Genomic DNA, 27,044 nt, shown 5'->3' with positions numbered 1-27,044 from the left:
TGTGGCCGGGGGCGTGGAGCGTTCGGTCTAGCTTGCCCGGGCACAACGAAGACGGCGATGTTGCTATGGTGATGGCACTGTTTACGATTCTTAGAAAAACGCGCCACTCGCGCAAGTGAGCAACAGAGCTAACGCTCTAAAAGCCCGTCGGCAGGCAGAGCGTTTCCAAAAGAATGGGGCCCTTATCTCGAGTAAGGTAGATACCGTGTCACCTAGGCGTCCACTCACCCGCCGTCTCAACGCCCAATTTGTTGACTTTATATTTGAACCTTGTTTTGAAGCAACTCGGACTTCCTGTGCTCTGAAAGGTGCCCGATCATGTTAGCAAAAGTGACATAGAAGCATGTGAGAATTTCGAAGCATACAAAGAACGTGCTTCCGTTTAACCACATGAAGCAAAACCACTGTACTGCATTGGTATGGAAAAATTCACAAATTATAGCACATGCCAAATCTGACAGAACGCGATCTGATCGATGCGTCTAATCATTTGGCATTTGCAGGAAAACATTTGGTAAGCATGGGCGCTCTTGCATGGAGTAAAAATTGGGCTCTGATTATTATGTTGCAAATGTGTGAATGTACAAATAAGTGCTACATCACGAAATTATTTACTACCAACACATGAAGCCGAAAGGCGGGCTCAGTACTAAAGTATACTTGTTGCATACGTGTGTGTGCCCTGTGAAATGAGTACAATAAGGTCAGGCTCCAAGTTAATAATGAACAGTAGTCCACCCGATATATTGGTTCAGAAAGCGCATGCATCATCACGGGAAGCTGCAGCAGGTCAGCGTCTTCCATAGCATGTTACTTTTCACATCAGATTTCAGTGTCGAGTGAAATTCTGCAGGAGAAAAATGTTTCTAGGAGATTGATTGTTAAAATTTTATTCTAATTGCCTGAAACTACTGTGTTCCTTTAATTGCGTGCGCGCGCGCACACACACACACACAGACGCACGCACGCGCACGCACGCACGCACACACACACACACACACACACACACACACACACACACACACACACACACACACACACACACACACACACACACACACACACACACACACACACACACACACACACACACACACACACACACACACACGCGCGCGCGCGCGCGCGCGCGCGCGCGCGTACGTACGCGCGAGCGAATAAATAAAATGAGGACTCTGTGGAGCATCCAATTGGGAGTGGGGAAGTGGCCGCCATAAGCGCCTACAAAACTGTCCCCGTTAGGTCCTTTCTTCTGGCAACCTTCCTTTACAACCCCCTCTCCCCTTCCCCCATTTCCCACATAGTTTAGTGTGAATGCGCCTCCTCAGTGCCGAAGATAACATGAATACATACCGGCCTCCTGCGCGATACATAGCCTCTTGGTGGATTTCACATCTATTTCGAAATATCGATTCATCTCAAAAGGAAAAAATGGGCAATCATTCACTTATTTGCACGTTGTAACTTGCCAGCTCTAGTTTCCAAGATTAGACAAGCACGAACAAAAAATAAACAAGGGTGACTGTTGAGTGAAGTTCAGCTAATTATAGCTACATTATCATATTTGTAATCACGTTTGATAAAGCAAATTTCTGTTGACCGCAAGAGCTGGCAGCTTTCACTCCAGTCAAGGAGCGTTCCGATACCTACTATATCTATGGTATCAACAATAGGGAGGTTTAGAATATGGTACCCCTACCGCTTAGGGGGACAGGGTTATAGCGCGGGTGACAGTAGGAGCACAATTCTCTATTATAGTGCGCACGCTTCGCTATTACTCTATCCCACTTACGGAATGGGTCGCCGTATTCTAAAGCTCGCTAATGATCACTCGATTGCACAGCCCTAAAGACGAGGATCAAAAGAACACAAGACAGGCTCCGATTTCAACTAAGGTTCATTGACGAAGTCTGCAGAAATAATGCCATTCGCTTTTCTTTTTCACTCGTACTAAGATTGCACTGTGCAATCATGTTGACACCCTGTTTTATTTGTGTTCAGTCAAGCTAGCCTACTGCAGTCCAGTCCAACCCCCTCACGCTCGGCGGGTAGGAGCAATCGGGTTCGTGGCTCTACAGCGGAAACTATACTTCGTCTCACAAGATATCTTCAGCACTGCGAAAGGCAGAGGAGCCCTTTCAATTGTGCTCCTAAGTGCCTCTAGCCTGCGCGCACTATAATAGAGAATCGTGCTCCTACTGTCACCCCCCGCCAATTTGGGGGGGGGGGGGGGGGGCGAGAGGCGCTTATGAGCACAATTGCCTATTGTACGCGTGATCCTGGTTGGACCAGCTGGGGTGCCTCTGCCTTTCGCTGTGCTGCAAAAATCTTGTGAGACGAAGTATAGGCAAGAGAGGGAAGGCTCTTCTACCATTTTCGGGGCGCGTATTGTTCGAAGTAGTGGTGCGGTGGGGTGAAGAGGGGAGTTCAATGGGGCAGCCCATGCTGCGCAGGATGGGGACAAAAGTCCTCCCCTTCTCTGCCTGGACACTGATGTGGAGCCGCAAACTCTTCTCAAAGTCCGCGCAGCAACACAAGAAAAGCCTTCAGGCAGCGCAAGTCAAGAGGGCTGGGTACGGCTGGGTACTGAATTCCTCAGTCATAGATTAGTGGCGTAGCCTGGTGGCAGAATCTGAACTACTTCCAAGATGGCTACCGTGGAACCGCCACCTTAAGACAGCGGTAGTCAACGCAAAACCTTATGGAGCCATCCTTCTTTTTCACAAGTACCACGGGAGACGACCACGGACTAGATGAAGGCTGAATTACACCACGTTGGTAGCATGTCGTAGGCGCTCCGTAGGCGAAACACGGTAAGGGCGCTGGCGAAGAGGGGCATGACTGCCGGTGTCAATGTGGTGAACAACCTCGGTCGCATGGCCCAAGGAAGTCGTCTGCACGTCAAACGAAGAACGGAACTGGTTGATGAGAGCAAACAGTTGCTCACGGTGAGTCGGGTCGAGGTCACTGGCCACAGATGATTGAAAAAGGTCCCAACTCGGTATATCGGAAGACGCAGTATTCGGCGTTAGGGAGGCTACATGGGCACTCTGTGGTAAATGCCAGTCAACATCAAACGGCGAGGTGAGGTCAGCAACTTCAATATGCCCAAGGCATTCGTAACGAAGTAGCGGGACCGCAGCGGTTGAGGCATTCGCAACAACAATGTCAGCGGCGCCGCGGTTAATATCGATGATAGCAAAGGGAAGAAGGAGTTTACGGCGAGAAGCGAACATGGGAGAAGGTGCAAAAAGAACAGTCGCGTCTAAGGAAAAGGGTACACGCACAGTAACAATATCACAGCACACTTGGGCAGAGTTTCGGTGTCGTCGGCGACAACAAGTTTGACGCAAGAAATAGCGCATCGTCAAGAACCGCATCACAGAGCGCAGAGAAGGCGACGTGGGCGCGGGCGCAGTCAATAACAGCTTTGTGGCGGGAAAGGAAATCCACGCAAGAATTAAGTCATGAGAGCATTACGCAAGCACTAAAAACTCTACGACGTATATGACGTCCGCAACTACACGCGCTGTGCAAGCAGAAGACGGACGAACGGAATCGGCGCTGGCGGTGCGAAGAGAGAGTCCAGAAGGCGGGGTGGTGACTTTTTGAAGCGAGCGGCAAAAACTATCGCTAATGACGGATGAGAGTGGCCCTGTATCGACGAGTGCAAGGGTACGAACACAATCAACAAATACTTCGAGAACATTCGGCGGAGACAGGCGAGGACTTGTGGTAGGCGAAATGTGCGCAGTTCGTGCCTCAGGAACTACGGCGGCTAGTTTTCCGAGTCATGTGTCACGCTGCGACGCCGCATTGGAGACACGGACCGACGGCGAGGGACGGCGAGCGGTGCAGTGGAATCATGCTGGCAGCCCGACGAGTTGTGCGGCTGCCCTCGTGATGTAACCGAAGGTGGGCGCAAGGTGTCGTACTGATAATTGCAGTCAACCATGGTGCGTGCAGGGGCAGAGCGCAGAGTGCGACGGCGCAGGCGGGCGACGTGGCCTGGAATACCGCAGGCATAGCAAAAGGCCGGTTGTCATTCGTGCGCCAAGGATTGTAAGGCGTAGATCGGAACCGTAGGGCGACAGATGGTGGCGCCATAGTCGGCACGTACGCAAAAGACTGTGGCTGTGGTGGGCAGGCGTTAACTTGTGCATACGTGGGAGGCATCTGTACTTGCACAGGTAGAGGCGGCACGACAACAGGGGGGCTGTAACTCAATGGTGCAGCAAGAGGTGTGGGCTGCTGTGAAACAGGGTTGGCGTGAGGTGTGACTGGCGCTGGCTGGCCAAAACTGGGAACGGCATCAGCAACCTCCTGCGTGATGGTGTGTCGGAGAGAAGGGGTAAGCAGCTGGGCTGTAGATGACGGGCGTGGGCCAGACAAAAGCCCAAGCTGTCGGGAGACCTCATCCCGAACGATGTCTTTGATGTCAGCCAAAAGATCGCTGCTCACAGCCAGGCCAGAGATGGACGCAGCAGGTGCGGGAAAGCGACGAGTGCAGTCGTTGCTTGAGCATTTCGTCGAAACTTTGGCAAAGGTTGTACACTGATGCCACCTTAGTTGGGCATTTGCCCACAGCATGTGAAATGCATCGACATCAATGCCCTTCATTATGTATTTTATCTTGGCAGCCTCATCCATAGACGGGTCGACAAGCTTGAATAAATTAACGACGTCTTCAATGTAGCTTGTGAAGCTTTCCCCTTCATGCTGAACTCGTACGCACAGGGCTTCTTCAGCGCGTAGTTTCCGAACTGTGGGACGACCGAAAAAGTCCGTGAACTTTGCCTTGAAGTTGGCCCAAGTTGGCATTCGGCCTCATGATTTCGATACCAGAGCTAGGTTAGCAACGTCACTCAGGTAGAAGATGACGTTGTTGATTTTCATGCGGTCATCCCAGTTGTTATGACGACTCACCCGCTCGTACGAGGCCAACCAATCTTAAACGTCCTGGTCGCCCTGCCCACTGAAAACTGTGGGGTCTCGCTGCCGAATGGCACCGGAGCATGAGATGGACTGCGAAGGGGCTGCCACCGGCTGTTGGCTTACCTCATTTGTCGCCATAGGTATCGTACTGCTGCGGAGCTCCACGGTGATCGTGTAAGAGTCGTACTCCGGCACGTTCCACCAAAGGGTTTATTGGGGGTTATTCGGAGGACTGGAGACGGCGACCGGTGACACAAGACGATCGTAGAACGAAGCACAATCTCGTCCGGCAAGACAGTTCAAGCTCTCAGTGCGCGCGCCAGCTGATCGGCGTCTTCATCGTCGTTAGTGTCGGCGCTGTATCATCTTCTTTCTTACAATAGGGTTTTCTTGGTAGAAAATACTGGAGTGGGTTGCCATTACCTTCTCCAGTGTATCACATTTTGTCAGAACTCTCTGCAGTGACCTGTCTTTCTTGGGTGGCCCTACACAGCAGAGCTCACTTCATCGAGTTTCTCAAGCTCCTCCGCCACGACAGGGCAGTGATCCATGAATCGCAGCCGTCTAGCCTCCTTTATACTCTCTGTGCCTGGCAACTCCGCGCTCCGCGGCCGTCGTCCCCGCTCCTCCTCCATTGAGAAGTTACGCTTCTGGCTGTCGAGAGATGGCGACAGCGACGTAGGGTCGTCCCGCCAGGCGAGTGCCGGGTGCGCCGTGTTGCAAAGCGGTCCGGATAGCCACGCGCTGTCACCCTGTCGCTCTCTAGCTGTTTCGTGGACAGTTTTGCAGTGCGCAAGGTCATGCTACTACTTTTCTCTGCGTTCGGGTGCTGCATTAATACAGCATTGCACCAACTGGTAAGTGCCAGCTTTGCTTTATCTTTCCGTCGATCGCTACGTAGTGTCCAGCTGCTTTGAGGCTTGTGAAGAATAGTGACAGCACCAAAAACTGTGTTTATTAAGCGTCAATACTGCAATAGTAATGTTAGATGTGCACGTATGCTTTCTGGACTGAAATGCTAATTGCTTCCTTGCTTAGCTCGTCTGCGTAGTGTGTTGGATGTGCTCCTGCGCAGATTTTTTTTTCGCAGTACACGCTAATTACGAAATTTTGCGATAAAATAGAAACACAAGCTTTACCTATTGTGAAGATGACTACTTTAAAGTGAGTTAAACCGAATCGCGCAAAGCCTGTATTAGTTTCCCTTGTCAACTAAATCGACGCTCCTTCGATCTAGCATCGGAAACCGCTAAACTCATATATACTCAACCGCATTGAGGCCTGTGAAAAATAATGACAGCACTAGAAAATGTGTTTATTACGCGTCAGTAAGGTAATAATAATATTAAATGTGCACGTGTATTTTCTGGACTGCGGTGCTAACTTCCTCCCTGGTTAGCTCGTCTGTGTGGTATATGTTACCAGTGCTCCAGTGAGTATTTTTTGTTTCGCTAACTGCGCAATTCTGTGACAAAATAAAAGCACAAGCTTTGTCTATTGTGACAATTACTTTAGAGTGACTGAAACAGAAAGATGCAACGCGTATATTTGTCCTCCTTGATTTTCAAGTTAAAAAAAAAAAATAAAACGCTTTTGTACTACGCGTTGAATCATTGAAATAACAGCTGACACCGAAATCGTTCTTCTTGCGCCAGATCTCAATGGCATACTGCCATGCAGTTGTTCCAATCATCTGTAAATAAAGCTGGCTTCTGCAGTGCCCTATAAGTGAACATTTTTCCCTACTTGTGGCAACTATTCATCACACCACTTCTAGTACTCTCAGAGCACAACTGCTGTAGTGAAATGTGTAAATAAATGCTGGTGCCTTTCTTCTTAAATTTTGTTTTACCGCAGCGTAGACTAGCATTGTAATTTTTCTATTACCATTGGCGCTAGCGGAGAAGTCATGCAGTTTTTCGAGCCATGCGCAATTTCTTGAAACTGCCTCACATAAATGTCATAGCGTTGGTGTCATTGCCTAACAATTAAGATGATCACTTGTTATGCTTAGAGGATGTCGGCCTTAGAAGTAAATGTGCTGAATATGCACTATTCATGCTTAGGGACAGTTATCCCGCGAGCGAATAACAGCGCTCCCGCCCTCGCGCCGACGTTCGTACCCGTGCGCCTCGACACCTTAAAGCTTTACGACACCTACGTCAGTGACGCCCTCAGCGACGGGAGCGGCAGCGCCGTGCAATTTTACCCGACGGCGCCGCTGTATTGTTCGCGTGGCGCGTTGACAGGTACAAAGAGTATAAATCATGCTTTGGTGGGGGTTGTTGTGGCTGTAGGAAGAAGGAAAAGAAAATGCACTGTCCTGCTACTGGCTCTGTAGCTGAGCCACCTCCGCTGCCTGATTGATTTATAGGAAGTATTCTAGTACACTATAATAGGAAGGGAAAGGCCCGGTAACTGTCTCACTTGTTTTCTGTGGACACCTCAACCGAGCCGTAAGGGAAGGGATGAAGGTAGGAGTGAAAGTGGAAAGAGAGAAAGAGGAGCCGTAGTGGAAGACTACGGAGTAATTCCGCTGCCTCGTGCGGACAGAAGAGAAAATAGAGAAGAAAGAAAAGGAAAAGGGAGAGAAAGACGCACTCTGCAACAGCCGTCGTCCACCACCGAAGTGGTGGCGGGTGCAATGACGGCCTACAACAGATAAACATTCGGTGGCAGGCTATCCCCCGCCGCAAGCGAGAGGGTATTTTTGCACATCGTGAACGCGCAATCACGTGACACACAAGTGAGGTGGGGCTACTACGTCACTTCTGCGTGTCCTGTCGACGTTTTTTTTTTTTTGTTTTGTGTTTGTTTTTTATTCTACTGGGGCAGTGGGAAAAGCGCTTGGCCGTCGGAGCGCGGCTTCGAGCTGGCGGAGGGAGAGCATATAGCCGTCCGCACGCTTTCTTCTGTATTTTTCTTTTCCTATTAGCGGGGAGAGGTTGAAAGGAGGGGCGGGTAAAGCCCCTCAATAAAGGGGCGTTAGGGGCGGGCAGGCTAGCCAACGTAGACAGTGTGGTTTCAAACGAGTGACGGCCTGGAGCTGCCCTCGGTAAAGCAGTATGCAACTCTATGGCAAAAACATCCTCCCGCCGCAAGCGGCAGTGACCTACCTAAGCCCCATCAGGGCCAAGACCAGCCTCGCTTCATCGTGTTTGTGGGCAGGCGAGGTCGTGGGAGTGTGACTGGGTGAAGTGCTGTGTGCGAACGTCTTAGTCTGTTTTTTTTTTCCGGCAATATTTTATATATATATATATATATATATATATATATATATATATATATATATATATATATATATATATATATATATATATATATATATATATATTTTTTTGCGGTGGTCGCATGGTACAAGAACAAATGGTAGCGTAACTCCCATAGAAGCCTGCGTGTCGACTCTGAGCGAGGCTTTAGTTTCCCAGCGCCCCCTGCGAACTGTGAGGCACAACAAACACGTGACGTTGCTTGTGACGTCACAGTGACGTACTTTTGGCGGGGAACTTGATTGTCTTTTTACTTATGAACGAAAAACAAGGCCAACAACGACGGAGGCAGAACGATGCTCGGATAAGGCAGAAAAATGGACACCGTAACTGTTCAGCCAACTTTACTTGACATGGATTTCTACTGTCAAGTTTTACGTTAACTGAAATGTTACGGAATCTTTAACCACCTTATCATAGCATCGTTCTGCCTCCGTCGTCGTTAGCCTAGTCTTTCGTCGCACGTCATGTAAACGCATTCTGGGGCTTATTTCTTCGGGCACGTTTGTGAACAAGGGCCTTCAAGTGAATTCGGCAAGCACATGGATAGAACCACATGGCTTGAGGCTTTTCACTAAGGGCATAAATGAGTGAAGCTGCGCTGCACAGAAAGCCAGGCTTTATTAATTCACGATTACTTACATAGACGCTTCACGACAATGAAATCTAAGTGTAGGAGAGCGACCACCACTCATTCGTCACGGTCTTCATGAAATCCTCGTGATAACAAAATGACCTGAGCGTAGGTCTCCAAACGAGACGCGGTGAGATTATAAAAGGGTAAAAGATCTTGCTAACAAACAAAGTATACATATCAGCGTCAAAGAACAACAAAAACGAACGGAATAACTAACGCTAGCGCTAGAACGCCAACCTATAAGAGCTTAGGTAAGCAATTCAAATTGGGATTGCTAGTATTTAGAAGTTAATGCGTCTGAGAAGTGAAAATATCTACGATATAGCTTCGCTCCAATAAATCTTGCCCTGTTCATGATTCCCATATTTTACTCGCGCTTCATTTGCCACTGAAAGGAGTCAATGTGAGGTTACAAATTTACAACTTAAGCATTTAACATGTTCATGAGAAAGATCCCATTGACAATAGGAACATCACTGTAATAACAGCTAAAGCACGTTCAGCGAACGTTGGTGCGGTAATACGACGCAGTAAGCGAAACACGCAGCAAGGGGAGCGGAACGGAAGGCTTTGAGCAATGCGACACGCTTCCTGGGGGCAATAAAATCTCACCTTCACCGCTCAATTAAAACATGCAGCGATACGCCGCTCATGCAGACGTGTATCCGTAAAACAAGCCACCACTTTTGCGACGTGCCTGGGAGGCCGAGCCGAGCCGCCGAGCTGTGACGCAGCATTGTCCCATCGTCCGGAAATGCGCACATGCAGCGGCAATCAGTTTCTCATCGAGCACAGACAGTCTTCGCCTTGCAGTAAAGCTCTACCAAAACCAGCATAATAAAATACTGACTGTTTGTTACAGATAACCCACTCTGTACGCAGCGCGCAACGATGAACGTTGAACCGGGGCCGATGACGCACCCATCCCGCGCATGAAAAAAACTTTGGTCTGAGCCATATCTGAGCTTTGGGCAACTACGCAGCGGATGATAAGTGGCCGAGAGAGGCCGTTAGAAACAAGTTAAAATATTATTAAAAACGTGACACGTTTTTTCTTACGCAAGAAACAAAAACTGCATTCATTCCTGAGCGCGAATATTATGTTTACTTTCTAGTTCTTTGGAGTTCTGGCAGATCTTATTTTCTGTGCGTTAGTAATTTGCCTCACAGTTCGCAGGAGCCCTCATCATCGAGTTGATGCCGCTGGCAGTAGGCAGCTGCACGCGTTTTCTTCCGAGTTGCGCGACCAGTTGTACATTGACCTTGGTGGTCGGACCAGGTGTGTACAAAGGGACTACAAAGCCAACGTTATCAATATCATCATCTTCTTCGTGGCGCCCCCTGGGCAACATCTTGGGGAACAGTCATCTTTAAATATGGCTTCATGGGCGCTCTGGTGTGTTTCAGTGTTTGTGAGGATCTCAAATTAGGGTAGTTGTTGGAGTATGTTACTGATTTGATTTCTGATCATGCAATGCATGACATTAAACCAGCGGTTAATTTGCAAGTGATCACAGCCTCTCTAGTTTATTTCATGGTGTATCAAGGGGCAGACGCGAAACATTATCCGGTAGTTTGGTCTCTACCTTGCTAGTCATTAAGCTACTGGTCCACTCTCATATGAAGCTCTTAACATCATTTACGGTAACTACGTTTGCACACACACCCACCATCGTCGCATTGATTTTGTTACATTACAGTATGATATGTAGTGTTGTTGCTTTACCGAACTGCTAATCGTGCATGTGTGATCGTTGGCGTTCAAATTTTTTGTTCATTTCCAGTTCCCATACTGCACGTGCGTGGATGCGGTTGTTACAGTAACTGAATATGCTTGTTGGTGCTGAAGTGGGCATTTGCAAGAAACGCCAGTTACGATCATTGCTGCGACACCATGAAGCTGAGGACACGCTGGAAGCGCAGGAGAAGTCCTCTTTTTCTGTTCTGGTTGCCTGTTTTGTGGCTACTGTGCGCGCCGACTGTAGCGATGAGTGGTTTAAAAGCCCAACTAGCAGACTCCATGTGCAATGCCAGCCATCCTGAGCAAAGAGTTCTTCTGCAGTACTCCACCTCTGTTGTGCGAAACGGTATGCTCTCGTTTGCCCCTTTTCCTTTCAAACTTTGCAGGTCGTGAAATAATGAGTGGTCTGATGTTGTAGGATTCGCTAGTAGACTGTTAAATACTGTGCCTTATGCATAGTGGAATGTTGCGAATTTTCACCTGTTTTAGCTGCAAAAGTCGGTGTATGCTTAACGTTAACATTCGCCAAATGCTATTTATTTTCATAAATAAAAGTAGAGGAGTGCAAACTAGGTTTTAATTTTAGTGGCAAGAAACTAGTGTAACAAACGTGAGCACGTTTTAATGCATCTCAGATCTTAGTGTTTCTTGTAACACATTTTATAGTGCAGTTAATAATTTCCAAAGTCTAAGTAATGGTTTCTTCTGTATATAACCTAATAATGCCGTTTCTGTTCCATGCTGTATGAAAATTTTTGTTTCTCAGCTAAGTTTAATTCACCGAGGACAGTGTTTTGGGTAATGGGCAGCGCACAAATAAATACACAAACACGATTCAAAGGGGACTTGTATTTTTTTATGATTTTACTCTTTACTTATTGAATCTGCATGTGTTTGCATCCACTCAGATGTATTCTTGGTGGAAAGGGAATGTTGGTGTTCACAGCACATTGAACATGTGCCATCCTCCAGGGCTAGTATTTGCTGTATTTTTGGCCTCAATAACCTTTTGTTTAATCATTTGTGAAAGGCACTGTACTAGCAGCACTTAGTCTGGCCTGAGTTTTGTAGTACATTGCCTTAGCAAATGAAGCAATTAGTTGCAACTAGAGCTGTAGTGGTAAAAGGTTTAAATGACTGTTAAGACACCAATTCTTTGCAAATATTATATACTCATGAAGAAAAGTGTGCTCTCACTTGAGTTCTTTATTTTATGAGAAACACTGAAATTTTGTGGAAGTGATCAGAAATTGTTTTGACATGACAGAAAAAGTCAACAAAATGAAAATGTCCTCGTCACATGATTGTGTTCACAAACCGACAGCAGTAGAAGTAATGCTGTTAGAAACTGTTTTTGAAAGGTACTCTTTATTATTGACAGAAAGGGTGCAGACACTTACTGAGCTTGCAAGGAAGGTAATCAGTGAGCTTTGTGCTATGAGTGAATTTTAGTCTGTAGTAGTCCTAAGAAATGCAATAACATTTGTTTTCGTTAAGCAGGGCATTCATTTCTTTCTTTTTTTTTTTTTTTAATGTCATTGCATTTAAGTTATCAAACTTCATAAAGGCATTACAAAAACGAGAGCAGAAATGTTTTGCTGAGGTAACGTATGGTTAATGGTGAATTTAGACTTACCTCCACATTGTTTGGCCGGGCAACAACCATTGTGCTCCGCAGGAACGTGTACTTGGCTGCATTCTTTGGTGCTGTCATCTTGGAGTATGTGCACATTATCCACAACATTAGAAATATTATCACCTTAGTTAAAAGTAAAGTAATTGATTGATTTTTTTTTTGTCGTACATGCACTATTAGCACCAAAAGTTGGGGATGCTCACATGAAGTTTGAATTGCTGCTCTTCCGTAGTAAGTGCCATAGTGATGGGTGTGATCCATGAGCCCTCAAGTATAAATTCAGAGATCGCATCATTCAGTTCCTCTCTGCTCTTGATGCAGTCTGCATTTTTTGTGAGTGTAGCATCCAGCAAGCCCTTTGAATTGACAGTGCAGTGCCAGAAATGCTAGGTGACCATTAGGTAACCTTGTGGTGTATGTAATGATATTGTGAAGGCTTTACAGTAATGATGAACTCTTCTGTGTGTGCTTTGCAAAGTGCTTGAGAAGTTGTTTAGCCAGGTAAGTGGAGTTACATTGAGCTGTCTTGGTTACAAGATTGAAATTGTTTTGCTGCTTTTGTTTAGCTTACACACAAGTCCTTTTTGTGGATTCTAGAGTACATTGTCACATTCAAGCACTATTACCGAAGAAATACTCGAGACAAGTTCATTGATGCAGCTCTCAGAGCATCAGGTATTAGTCATTGGGAGCGACTGCCTCGCCACAATGCAGCAGCTGACTTTCCCAGTGATTTCGAACTTATCAAGGTATGTGAAAGTGCACTTGTATGCTCCCTCTTTTTCCAGTGTTTTTTTTTACACCATAGACGCACTTTTAACAACAGCAGTTTCATTGCAAAAGCAATACTACTCTAGGTTTCGAGCCATCTGCGGAGCGCGGCTGGTAGCCACGTGTTACCCACGTGTCGCACCCCATGTGACACTAGGGTGAGAGCTGGGCTACCAGCTCAAGCGGTCGGCATAGCACGGTCGCAGCCACGGTGCAGCGCGTGACATCACACTTCACGTCACACAAAAGCGAGAGATGGGCTCCCAACTCAAGCGGTCGGCGTCAGGCACATTCATATGGCTTGGTTAAAGCAGGGCTTTTTATATGTGGGCTGACAGGAGCTGCCAACTTGTGTCTCTTGTTTCACATGGGACGGTTATGTCAGAATCAGCCTGCTAGGACCTAGCATTCACGTTACCCCTATAGACCACTAAGGCACTTTCATACGGCTTGGTTAATCGGGGCTGAGGAAGAAGAAAAAGAGAAGAACGCCCAGCCACCCGCAGCTAATGCTTTCGCTCAATATTTGGCGCAGCAGCGTTGAACCCTTGCAATGTTTTCTTTTTTAAAGATTGTTACTTTGAAATAAGTGCTCAGGAGGAAGTGAATGATCGCCTTATTTATCGCCATCTGTTTTGCATGACTGCATCAGTGCTGACTTATAATAATGTCATGGTCATAGTTTCAAGATCCAAATGTTCGTTAGCTTATGTAGCTTATGTTGTAAGAGTAAAGGGTTTACTGGGTTTACTGCTTTGTCCTGTTCGTAGCTACTTGAAGGAACTGTTGAAGAAGGGCTGGCAGCTCTTAAGGACCATCCACTGGTCAAGTATGTTACACCACAAATGAGTGTGACTCGGACTCTCCAGTTTCTGAATGGCAAGTACTTCGACCTCTTCAGGTTTTAAGCAATGCTTGAAAGGCTTAATGTTTTGCCAAGCTCAGGCCCCTGCATAATTTTTTTTGCTTCACATGACGTGTTTTATCTACAGTTCTTGCATTCGGTTATATGCCTGTATTCTGAATGTTGTCTCTTTTTTTTTTCGTAGCCTCTGATGAAGCAATGTGCAAGGATTTTTCATGTTGGCACTCATCACGTCCATTCTCAACAAGAAATAGTCTTGCTTGGGTATGTTCAAAATCCTTTATATTTTTTTTTTATGCATTGCAGTTCAAGCTGTGACAGCAGTGATTGTGAATGCATGTACCTGCCATTATGTTCACAAATTTTTCAGTTTTATGTCAGTTTCACTAAAAGTGAAAGTGCGGTTTGTGCTTAGTAGTGTCACAAGGCAAAAAAAAAAAAAAAGAGAGAGAGAGAGACATTTGCAAAATAGTTCCTTAGTTTGTATTATACAGTTTTCAGTGCCAAATAATAGTTGACAAATCCTCATTTCTTAGATTTTGGAGTGCTCAATATATATAATATTTGGCAACATCTTTGTTTCCACTGCAATCTCGTGGCACGTTGGTTAGTGTTCGGTCCTTTTAAAGTACAGATAGCTACTGCGGTGCCATTCACTGCGAAGCTTGTCAGGTTAGCGCTGCTGACAGGCTTTGATTAAGTTTGCACATGACAGTCATGCGGCATGGAGAATGCGACAGCTGGGCACCAAACGGCCACCCCCTTCTGTCACTACAAGGTAGTTGAATTCCGGCTGAGCTTGCCACGCAAGTAGAGTGCATCTTCTTTGCGACCGGAACCGCTACTCCCACTCACTCTAAGGGTGTCTGGGAGTGTCCGCACCGTTAAGGGCGCATCTTTAATAATCCCCCTAATTATTAACGGGTGACAATTATTCTGGCAGACCGATGACCACCCCCAAGTGCACCTCACGATCACCCTTACACACGATTGCTGTCAGTAGGTGCCCAAAGTCGTGGTACTGACCCCTCTTCACATGCAAAAAATTGATCAAAAAAGTGCCCTCAGGAGACGTAACACTTCTAGGGGCATGGATGGCACTTTGTCCGTTATATCAAATGGCGTGCGAAATTGGAGTCAGATATATAATATGACTTCTGTATACTTTTATCAGGATTTCTTGGGGATTATCTGCGAGTTAATGTAATCAGTAATAGCAAAATACTAGGGCTTGCTATATATGGGCTCAAACTTTAATTTGCCTTGAAAGTAGATGCTTGCTAGCATTTGAAGTTTGAATTGCGGTCAGAAAATAACTAGTAAACCTGAAGTGTGCTTGCCTCTTATGTAATCATTGTAGGTAAGAACGCATTTTGACAAGAATGAGGCATTAATATAGCCAGTTTCATGTGTGAAAATGTCAGGACTTGTTTTCATTCCCTCTGAATTTATACATTGTAGTTGAGATCTCGTATGATGCGCCAAAAAAAGAAAAAAAAAGGAAGAGGTAGCCAGCACTATCTGTCCAGGGGATGCCTGGAGTCACTTGAAAGTTCAGTGTATGGTACAATGCTGCACTGATCAGCTTATGCAGGGCTGTCTCAGTCTTCATATGAGTGCTTCATGTACATCTTTTTTTCCTGTGCTGGTGCAGAAATAGGCTGCATCTTCAGAATGTGGCACTCAGCAGTAAAGATCAGCTGGTCTACTGCTTGTATACAATTTGTATGCAAAAATATACCTCACAGAATGTCTTTTATTTAATATGCCATCATTTTTAACCTGTTTGCCAATTGCTGCATCATGTTCTATGGTACGCACTTGCTTGCTTGTGCAGTGGGTGCATTGCCACAGTCACCCATTTGAGATACTGGTTACGTTTCGTGGTGATTACATCTTTACATCAGTTTAGCATCATGCTAAGAAAGTTGGGTGCAACTTGTATTACTAAATATAAATAATGTTGCTTTTTCAGCTTGGAAAATGTGTGCATTTTTGCTTCATTGCATGACAAGCTGGAAAAGAATAGTGGAAAAAAATCTTCAGACCTGCATCCGGTCTATTAGTGAGCAAGGCATCATTCACAATGTATCCAAATTTTATCTATTATGCAACATAACTTGTACGCTGAAGATAATTAGTTCCAGTGATTTATTTGGTCTATATATTCTACGTGAAAAAAAAAAAAAATATATATATATATATATATATGTATATATATGCACATTCTTTGAAGTGTGGCCTCCTTTGAGCGCTTGATGTGCTATGTTATTGGTTGATATTATTTGGTTAAACACTCCACTTTTTTTTTTCACCACTGTGTATTTGGTACTGTTTGATTGTAGTTTGATTTGAGTTACGCTGCCTTTTTTTCACATACTCATACATGAGGAGGAAAGGCGATATTCAGTTTTTAAAAAAGTTGTAGGCATGTAAGGCATTATGGCGTTTAGAGCTCAATGTTGGTTAGAAACATAAACAAGTTACTGGCGCATGAGATTTTGGTGCACAATAATAAACATCGGACAGTATAAGCTGATTTGGAGCCTTCCACCTTTATTGCAGTCAGGCTCACATCGACTTGAATTTCCCGTGATTTGTTTCTCGAGAGTATTTTACTTTTATTTGTTTGCTGGTGGCTTAGTGTGCGTGCATAATGAGCAGCAAACACTGTGAGGGCTGCATAAATGCATTGAAATCGACAAATCCGCCTAGCATTTCAGTCTACATGATCGCTACTTGTTTAGAAGGTGCAGGACTTTGAGAATAAAATGACATAAGCCGAGGACTGTTTTCCTCATGAGAAAAACGTTTGACAGTCCTCAGCTTATGTCATTTTATTCTCAAAGTCATGAGGAAAGGTTTGTGTTAAACTGTTTGCATCACTGAGCACATAACTGTGACAAGGGCAATGCTGCATGTCTTCAGTTTTGCAGTTTTCCTAGAGTTTCACCCACTTTTATGTCTAAATATTTTAGCAGCACATTTGCCTCTGCACTTTTGCTTCCTCATTGCAGAGTATATCTGTACGGCTGAGTCTCGATGTATTGAACATGGATATTTTGATTTATCGACTGTATCGAATGGACAGTCAACCCTCAGGGTATTCATCGAGCCTTCAAAAATCCTGTGTAAAAGCCTAGGAAAGGTCGCACAGTGTATTGAACTACAGTTTTGCCACTCATTAGATATATTGAACGATGCATCTTGCCCTACAAAAGGCACTTCTAACAATGTTATTCAATTAATTTTTCAAGTGCTGAGGCATGTCACCTGTGCGAACACTGAGAAACCGTGCGATGAGGCAAACCTGGGGTGTGCCTGAAGGTGGCCTTCAGTCTCCTGTGTCTTACGCCACATTGCTGTCATGCTGTGAAGCCAACTTAACTGAAGCCCAGCAGTGGCATTTGTCTGGTGTGTTTCGATACTGCAAACATTGTCGAAATCAACCGCACCTTAATTTTAATGTGATTAATTTGTTTGTTTATTTTTATAGTGTGCTGGTAACGGGATTGGATATATTATGATGGGCGTTGTCTAGTTTTTCAGAGAATTGTCTGCTGCAACTTTGACGCAAAGCAGGCTTATTTAAGCCTAGTGAGTGATGTTCTGATAGCACAGCGGTGGCAGGCAACGTGCCGCTGCAGTGGGTGCAATGTGTTCTTGTTTGGTTACAGCTAAGCTTACATATTGCCGTGTTTTGTATATCACATTATTAATATGTTAAACTTTTGCAGTCTCTTTCGATTTGGTAGAGCTATGTTCAACTGTGTAACAACACAGACTACCCATATCTTCACAGCTATGCATTGCGTATGCAGTCACATAAGTACAAGGATAGTACATTGCGCATGTTATGTGTGAAGAATACGAAAAGGGAGAAATATTAGATGAAAAAGATGGCCTTGATGTATAATAGGGGCTTCTTTTGGCGGTCAGCAGGGATGGTGCCGAAGGGAGGTGAGAGGAGGTGTTTGCCACACGAGAAATGTGCCAGGTCAGAAACGCAAAACAATTACCAAGTGGTTAATCAGATGAGGAGCACACTTTCTAAGTATGTAGCCTATATAAAGCCCCTTTGCGGACATGTGAAGGTCTCGCCGCTGCATTTTGTTTATTTTGTCGTCATGAAAAGGAGCCACTGAGGAATTATGGATAATCAAAACCCCCGCGTCCCCCTCCGCATTCTCCACACCGTCTCACAAATATCCTGGCACTGTCGTTGGCTGTCCAGAAGGAATGAATTGGTGCAGAAGTTTCAACCAGTGTTTCGAATGTGCATCTGCAAATTGTTTTTGTTCTGCACACATGTGCAATGGGAATTTTTGTTTTCTTTGGTGTGCAGGAAAGTGCGTTTGCACACGAGCCAGAGCACAGCCCACAGCGCAAGCTTATGCGCGTCATTCCCAGGCAGATCACAAAGGCTCTTCAAGCTGACGTCCTCTGGAACCTTGGAATCAGAGGTATGCAATTTTAATTTGTAGCCAGGGTGTGTTATTTCAAGCTAAAAGTTTGACATGCACTTGCTTGGGTCAGTTCATGCATTACCGCTACAAAAGTATACTGCTGATGAGTAGTTGGCGCGCTGCTACTGATGTAAGCTCCAAAGTCTTTTATATATGGTGCTTGGGCACCACTGGACTTCAGAGTTGAGTATTTTGCCCACTGCCATCGTCCAGTGGCTGTAGAGTTCGAATGGTAGGCATGAGCTTACAGGTTTAGTCATATATTCAAGGGCTATATTTCGATGAAGGTGAAAGGGAAAAACAGTTTGTACTCATGTCTTGGTGCATGCTAATGAAATAAATACCAGTGTGCAACTTTAATCCAAAGCTCTTCGTCACAGCTTATTTCACAGCCTTCAGCATTACTTTGGCATGTAAAAAACCCGGCGATTCACATGTGAAGGTTGTACATACGTGAACCTTTGTTTCAGGAGTACCTCTGTAGTGGTAAGCAGCCCTTCTCATACTGTGAATTCTAATCAGAAGGCTTTGTCATTTAACCTTTTCTTTCTTTTTTTCTTTAGGGGCCATGGTGAAGGTAGCAGTGTTTGACACTGGTCTTCCTAAGAATCACCCTCATTTCAAGAAGGTCAAAGAGCGAACCAATTGGACAAACGAAAAGATGCTTGATGATGGTATGGTTTCGCCAAGTAGCCCTTTGTGCTTGCAGTGATTCATATAGGTGCAGCAGACTCCCCTTACGACGAACTCAAAGGGGCCAGAAAATTTCTTAGTCTTCACAGAAGTGCACCTAAAAGGATATGCCAATATTTGTCCCTATCGGCACTGCGATAGTGTGTGTTGCGACAGCGGGTTAAGTGAAACTGCAGCCCCGGAGGTTTTTTTTTTCTTTTTTTCAGCCTCAAGTTTATGACTGAGTGCACTGTAACTTTTAGTCTTGGTGGCAGCGCGTGACGTGTGACACGTGAACAGTGCCAAGATCTGACCAAGCCATGGTTAGATCTGATAATGACAGATTTCTGCCAGCACAGGCACGATGGTTTCCTGCCTTTTCTGTACTGGCAAGAAAACTCCCCCCCCCCCCCCCCCCCCCTCTCTAAAAAAAATGTTCACCTGCAAGACAGTTTCCTCACAGTTCGGGATGCTGCTATGAGGATATGCTTTCTTGCACAGTAGCATGTTGCATAATTTCTTAAAGGATGGTTCGGCATTTCTCAGTTAGTGCTAAGACGAAAATCTTGAAACTTGGCTGTGTGTTTTGCGAATTAGCTGGTGTCAAGCACACTGAGATTTATTGAGAAGTACGAGCAGATTTTAAGTAAAAAAATTATTAAATATTGTAAAGCAATGTATTGAGAAAGGTACATTTACAAAATAAAAAAAAAATGCTGCCACCAGCACAACCGAAATTCACAGCAATCTTCTTTTTATACTCAGTATACACTGAACTATAATAATTTCGCAAGCCTGGTTCCTTTAGTAAAAAAACATATTTGAACCATGACATTCCGTTTATCACAACCTCTTCAATGATATAAATATATAATAAAATCTTTTGGGCGCATCCTGATTTCTCTAGTTCAGTAGATACAACAGGCATACATTTTAGTGTCCTGAGATTTGCATGTTATTACTTATAATGGTTGATGAAAAAAATGTTCCTAATAGGCAAAAAAAAACAGCTTTTTTCTTAAGTTGCATTAGAATTGTTTCTGCTTTTTCGGGGCTTATTCTATTCTTTGCCTTCTTATCATTTACATGTTTAAAAAAAATATGGCCGATTTGAATAGTTAATCAAATACGAAGTATGTGCGTAGCACCGCTTATCCTCGCTATACCTTTCATGCATACACTTCAGCTATTTACACTCTCCAAAATCTTCCCTCAGCTCATGCAAGAGGTGGCCAGCAGTCACAAAGACAAACAGCGCCGGCTGTTGCGCGGTTGCCGAGAAAATCACTTTCAAATATCCTTGTCGCAGCTTGATTTTTCGTGAGCCTCTCAGCGGCGTGTACCTTTCTGGCAGCAGCCTTCACTTGCAGTTAAGCATCCCGTTGCCCTGGAGTTTCTACCGCACGTTTCTTCCTTTTCGCTTCGGTATCCATTTCACGCCGACGCTCAGTGTCTTGAGCCGTTTCGTGAGCACGCTCGGCACGTTTCCTCGTTCTTTGTGCGTCTAAATTCTTGCACCGTTTAGCTGCAACACCAGATTTAGTAGACTCACGTTGCCGCTGCCTTCGTAATCGTTGTGCTTCAGCACGTCGAGCCCGGCAAATCTGCGCCGCAATGCCAGATGGACCGGCTTCGTTCATTGCGACGCGAAGCAAACGCACACACGCTTGTGCAACGCTGCCCTGGGACGGCCGCCACGTCCGCAACTGACACGCCCCTCTCTCACTATCTTACTCTCTAACTGGGTGCATCAGGCTGTCGCTCCGCCCCCTCAGTGTTAGATCGTGGGATGTAGGCGTCGCCACTTTCCCTTCCTCCTCTCAAGTTCACGGAGAGATAGATGGACAGAGAAAGAAGCTTCTACTACAGCTCCGCGGCTGCTCCACCTCCTCAATGCTGAGACGCGCGCGTAGCCACCTTCTCTTTCTCCGCTTCGAGTTCACAAAGAGAGAGAGAGAGTGAGCGACTTCAGATAGACCCCGGCGAAATCTGTGATTGCGGCTAGTAGTGCTACGCACTAAAAAATAAAAATCCTTTCTGCTTGCTTTCCTGGGGTTTCCTTGTCTTTTTTTTTATTTTCTATTCTGCCGAGGCCCAGAACTTAAGTGAGCTTTGGCCATCCGGTTTACAGCCACTGTGCAGAACACTCCCAGCGTTTTGCCGAGTGCCTCGAGGACTTTTTCCCTCGTCTTATTTCCATCATCGTAGGAGCCAACTGCATTGTACACGCCATAGGCTAGCAGAAATAGGTAGAATAAGCCCAAACTTGCAAAGCCGGCGCGCAGTGGATATCTGTGAACGCGTCTCGGAACGCCGGAAGCCTGGTTTGAAATGCTTCGAAGGTCCATGTCGGCAAAATTAAGAACTAGGCAAAAGAAGGAACTGATTTATGAATTTTAGAATAAACAGTTTTACATGCAAATCATTTAAAGAAAACAAACTATACTGTCAGCCACCCCTCTTTTATTAAGGGGTGGGTATGTTTGACGAGATTTTAAACCGCCTCTGTTGCTCATTTCAGCCCATAATTTCAAAGACTTGTTGTTAAGATGTTGTACAGTCAAACCTGGTTATAACGAACTTGTAAAATGTCAGCGATCTTTCGTTACGTCAATGTTTTCATTATATGCAGTTTTCGCATGAAAACCCCAAAGGATAGTGCATAGCGAAAACCAGATGAATTCATTATAAGGGATACCACCTTGGAAGTGTTTACAGTAAATCAGAATTATTCAGTCATAAAGCGGTGAAAAGTTGCATGAGAGAGCACGGCGCGATAGCGGCGGCTAGAGTCAGCAGTGGCTGCCTCTACCTCTGCCGTGGCACGCGTGACTTTTCTACGAGGGAGTGGGGAAAGGGAGGTGAAGAAGGAATCAGTCTGGGGTAGAGAACGCACATTTTAGGAGGTGCCTGTGCCTTCAAGCATGTCCCCGCTCGCTCACCACCGTTGCCTTAGGAAACCCTCCATTGCCGGTGCGCTATGCTATTCCCGCTCCCGACTTGCAAGAGCCTACGAGCAACCGCGTGGAAGCGATGGATGTACAATGCTTGCCCCATATTTTTTTCCTTTGTCCTGTTAATTTTCGCTACTTCTGAGCCTGAACCAACATTCTTAGATAGGTGTCTCTCATCTAAGAACTACCGTAGTGCCACGTTCCAAAAGCGAAAGCAATGGAGGCTGCTGCATTTTTTACGTAAAAGCGCCGTAGGCCCTGGAATGTGGCGCGTAGTATGAATTGCGGTCACTCGTTACTATAATAGACGTTCCTTCCACGTCATTTCATGTTTTACCGTCCTGAAACTTGCGGACTCTGCCAAATTTTTAGTAATTCAGCACTAGCTAACAGCCAGTCGGTGCCGCGAATTCGTTATATCAAGGTCAACCGCCGCGACATGCTTGCTACATAAAGTTTTCAAATACACGCACTTCAATGGGGGTGGCGTTGGGGACTTGAAAAAGTTTGTAATATCAAGGAATTCGCTACATGGAGGTTTGTTACATAGAGGTTTAACTACTATTTTTTAATGACAATATTGAAAAAAAAAAAAAAAAATTCTTGCCGATTTTACTTACCATCTCCCCTAATCAAAAGACATGCGAAACAGTTCGTCCTGTACAAGTCGTTTTTACATTGAGTCTTATAGGAAACCAACCTGTGGTACAAAAATTCATCTTAACCGAGTTCGTCGTAACGGGAATCTACTGTATAGTGGTGTCAAGTGGAAGTTATGAGGGTCTCATATCAAATATGCTTGCAGGTTTAGGCCATGGTACTTTTGTTGCTGGTGTCATAGCAAGCAGCCGCGACTGCCTAGGCTTTGCACCTGAGTCAGAGCTACATGTGTATCGTGTCTTCAATAAGGATCAGGCGAGTGCTCTGTTTTAGCACTGCTTATGCAACAAACTCATACTCAGTTGTTTTCCTTTTGGTCATGTGCTGCATTGCTGGGCTTCTTGCCTTTCTTTCTTTTTTGCTAATGAGTGAGCTCGACTTGAAAACCACTATGGCACAAAGAAAACAACACAAGAAAGAGGAGGACACCATATGTGTACACTACCAACTGTTTTTGTGTTTGACGACTTGTCTTGGGGGGTACTGTGTAATGTTTTTATTTTACTTCGTTTTTGTTTGTTTTTGCATTTTAAGTTTTGACTGCTTTCACTTCGAATACATGACACTGCTTTTTCTACAAGTGACTGACTTCTATGGTATGTTTTTTTTTTTGTTACCGTTGTTTTTGTTATTTTACCTTGTTTTTTGTTTCGTTTTTACGTTTTAGGTTTTGACTGCTATTGCTTTGAATGCTTGACACTGCTTTTGCTACGACTGACTGACTGCTGTTGCTAAGACTTGTTTAGTTTATTTTTTGTTATCTTTGGTTTAAGTGTTTAGTAATGTCATTCATTTGCCGATTTCTGATACCGGCAGGTTTGAGTAATATTAGACTTTGAGCACACGCGTGGTCAAAAGTTTAAATATGTCCCTTTTCTTCCAATAAACAGCTGCTAATGTGCGCATGTGGTGTCCTTCTTTTTCTTGTGTTTTCTTTGTGCCGTAGTGGTTTTCAAGGCATAAACCAACTCGCCCCACAGGCCATTATTCTAGAGTGAACTCAAGCACATTAAATTGTGGGTATAGGTGTGACAGTGGTGCTTTTTCAAAACCGAATTGAACATGGATGGTGCAGCTTTAAATTTGAATTTAAAACAAATAATGTAGCCTAATAAAAAAAATGAATAGGCTACTGTACTAACATTCACTACTTGCGTCAATTCTTTCACAAAACCTAATTGTGCTAAGGAGCTAAGTGCTACTGGCTGTGATGAAGTGGAATGATAACTGTAAACAGCATCACACAAAGGTACCACATCAGAGTGCGAGCCCTCCTTGCTGGGAAAGCTGATCATAGCAGCGTGCTTATGCACCATCGGAGTGAGCCCCATTTTTGAAACAGTTGAAGAAGACAACCATGTGCTTTATTTGAACTTCGTGCCAGTTGTTCAGAAAGTATACAAAAAGTTGAGAGCAGATTTGATCCGATGAGTGAATTGAATTGGATGATATTCAATTTCCTGCTCAGAATATTAGAATATTTTCACACATTTTGTCGTCGACCATTTTATACTTACCAAAGGCGATCTGTCGCTCTTTTAAAAAGCAACTTGTTGCAGTTTCTTTATCTTATCTACCTGTGTGTTTGCTCCCCCAGGCATCATGTTCATGAGTTAATGAGTATTAAGTTGCTATATTTCTGTGTTTTTTGTCTTTTTTTTTTTCTTATTGAAGAGTGCTCGCGTTCTTGTGTTGCTGTTATGCTAGTTGATGCTTTTTATTATTTTTGTTATGTGCACGCTTTATGTGCAAAGTACCTGCAATTCCTTAAGAGTAGACTGTGTGATCCTTCCCTCCTCACTGTAATGCATAACCAAGGCGCTGTGAGTAATAAATAATATAAGTAAATAAATAATAAGATGTGATTGGTTTGGTTTGTGGGGTTTAACTTCCCAAAGTGACTCAGGTTAGGAGAGATGCCGTAGCGGAGGACTACGGAAATTTCGACCACCTGGGGTTCTTTTACCTGCGCTGACATTGCACAGCACACGGGCGCCGTGCCTTTCGCCTCCATCGAAAAGCGACCACCGAGACCGGATTCGATCTCGCTTCCTTGGGAACAGTAGTCGAGCGTCGTAACACTTAAGATGTGATCCAAATAGGTTGTGAACATTTGGTAGTTACATGAAGGCTTATCCATACACAGTATTATTTTGTTGCATATCTTATGATGTTGCATTTGATTGCACTTGATGATTTCAACCTGATTTTCTTTTTCTTTTTTTGTAAATTATAGTTGTCGTACACATCTTGGTTCTTGGATGCATTCAACTACGCCATCCTAAAAAAAATCAATGTGCTTAATCTGAGCATTGGTGGGCCCGACTTCATGGATCATCCATTTGTGGACAAGGTAGTAATCTCCATGGCACATGTGTTCTTCACCGTTTTTGCATTCATTGAATTATTTTTTTCTGGCATACCCTCATTTGGTAAGGTTACACACGAACAGTGTGTTGACCTCCTCGGCACTATTTGTGACTAGTAGACAGGATAGGAGCAGCAAATAAGTGGTTCATTTATTTAACGACATTTATAAGCACTGGTATATGTATGCTGAGCATATGTTTACTGGAAATTGCCATTTGCCTTCCCTTTGGCTATTATAATGACTCATTCAGTGTCCAATTGCTTAGGTTCAAAGGTAGGCTTACTGACTTTCTTAGTGACTTTTCTATTTTCTTAAACAAAATTGACTGCATTGTATCGCTGGAGGCTGTAAAGGTGTTTGGCTCTTTCTGTGTGACATAGTATGGTATTTTCTTTAATATGATAGGTGTGTAACACGAAAAACGTGTGTGTGTAGATGCTTGCAAGCATGTGTGTGTGTGTGTGTGTGTGTGTGTGTGTGTGTGTGTGTGTGTGTGTGTGTGTGCGCGTGTGTAGGCATGCGTGTGTAGGCATGCGTGTGCATGTTTATGAATGAGAGAAGTAAACTTATGAGGACATGCAACATTGTTATAGGGCCTAGTATTGTTGCACATTGTGATATCACATTAGGCACGTAAACTACAGTCTCTAGTAACCTACTATGCTAAAGTGCCAGGTTGACTTGCCATAACCTGTGTCTCGTGATCTGAGTGTCCAGTATTGCTGACAGTGAAATATTTTCTTATGACATAGGTGTGGGAGTTGACGGCAAACAATGTCATCATGATTTCTGCTATTGGCAATGATGGCCCATTGTATGGGTAAGGTTTCTGCGTTTTTTCTCATACTTTGGCAGTCATATGCTCATGGATGCTTCAATTTTAAATATACAATAGCTGACCTTGTTTGTGGTTTTCATGCTCTCCAGCACCCTTAATAACCCAGCTGACCAGATGGATGTAATTGGTGTCGGTGGAATCAACTTTGAAGATCAAATTGCGCGTTTTTCATCACGAGGAATGACAACATGGGTAAGCCTTTAATTGCTCTCTCTCCATTGTCAACTATTAGATGCAAGTGCACCATATTTTCCCAGCCCCTGCATTTAATAAAATAATAATAATAATAATAGCAATAAAAAAGAAAAAGAAAGATGAGGTCCAAATCTCGAGGTGGTCTGCGCTGGCCTGAAAAAAAAAAGAAAAAAAGAAACAACTTTAGAAGAGGTAGCATCCAGATCTGCAAACAAGGCAAAACAGAAAGCAGAACAGGAAAAGCAAATAACAGCAGCAAAACAGCGGATATACAAATTGCCAGCGGAACCCTCAAGGCTATTCCCACCTGTAGTCGGCAACAACCTCAACCTCCTCAACTTCAACAGATATACAGAAATGACAATGTGGTGAGAGAGACAGACAGACAGAACGCAAAAACATAGGGAAAAGAGAGACTGGAGTAAAATAGTAAGCAGGATAGTCCAAACAAATAGAAATGAAATAGAAATAAAATGGGGTGGAAAATAGAGCTTGGCAGTCTTCTACGGCATTGTAATGGTAGGTTCACAAAAATCCATGAGAAAAAAAAAAACTATAATAAGGAGCAAGAGAATGAAACAGAAAAAAAAAAAATGAAAGTGCTGATAAACTAGTCACAAGGAAGAGAGGAAGAGAAAGAAAGGTAGAGCCTTGACAAAGCAAAAGAAAAATGCTGGAGAACCTAGACTGATACAAAAGACGTCTGTCGTATTATATTAATCCCGAAAAGGGGTTGGGGGCTAGAGAAATGCTTGAAGAAGCCTAAAACAAAACTATTTGCACCACTTTATTGGACAAGCCTGACAAGAGCAGCTAAAGAGGCAAAAAGTATCACATCACAGAGCAGTTAAAAAAAAAAAAACAAAAAAAAAAACGAAAAACTTTATTCCTTTTATGCATGGTGCCCATGCGGACCTGACTTACGTGAGGGATGCTTTAAACATCGGGCCGCTTATTTAAACATCGCCTATCCATACCAGAACGCGATTGCGTTGTCAGACCGCGTTTGCATTGCGAATTCAGTAAGTCTACTT

General features: G+C 44.4%; 1 protein-coding gene across 7 annotated transcripts in view; it reads left to right on the top strand.

The window, feature by feature from the left end:
• Nucleotides 1-10,184: 10,184 nt before the first annotated feature.
• The window catches only part of S1P (membrane-bound transcription factor site-1 protease), a 123,225-nt gene continuing 106,365 nt past the window's right edge, over nucleotides 10,185-27,044 (top strand). For 5 of the 7 annotated variants that reach the window (XM_084589018.1, XM_084589021.1, XM_084589022.1 and 2 more), the window contains exons 1-11: nucleotides 10,222-10,485; nucleotides 10,626-10,928; nucleotides 12,816-12,967; nucleotides 13,760-13,868; nucleotides 14,039-14,118; nucleotides 18,200-18,317; nucleotides 18,884-18,994; nucleotides 22,752-22,861; nucleotides 24,843-24,959; nucleotides 25,730-25,797; nucleotides 25,905-26,007. In XM_084589018.1, coding sequence (XP_084445144.1) covers nucleotides 10,736-10,928; nucleotides 12,816-12,967; nucleotides 13,760-13,868; nucleotides 14,039-14,118; nucleotides 18,200-18,317; nucleotides 18,884-18,994; nucleotides 22,752-22,861; nucleotides 24,843-24,959; nucleotides 25,730-25,797; nucleotides 25,905-26,007 — 1,161 coding nt within the window. In that variant the 5' untranslated portion in view covers nucleotides 10,222-10,485; nucleotides 10,626-10,735. Of the gene's footprint in view, nucleotides 10,486-10,625; nucleotides 10,929-12,815; nucleotides 12,968-13,759; nucleotides 13,869-14,038; nucleotides 14,119-18,199; nucleotides 18,318-18,883; nucleotides 18,995-22,751; nucleotides 22,862-24,842; nucleotides 24,960-25,729; nucleotides 25,798-25,904; nucleotides 26,008-27,044 lie in introns of all 7 variants that reach the window. The other 2 variants (XM_084589020.1, XM_084589019.1) reach the window with 2 other exon arrangements.

Source organism: Amblyomma maculatum, chromosome 1 (assembly GCF_055883805.1).
Source record: "Amblyomma maculatum isolate TAMU_Amacu chromosome 1, ASM5588380v1, whole genome shotgun sequence".
Lineage (NCBI taxonomy): Eukaryota > Metazoa > Arthropoda > Arachnida > Ixodida > Ixodidae > Amblyomma > Amblyomma maculatum.
The sequence above is the reverse complement of the archived record's forward strand: the minus strand, read 5'-3'. Positions and strand labels throughout refer to the sequence as shown.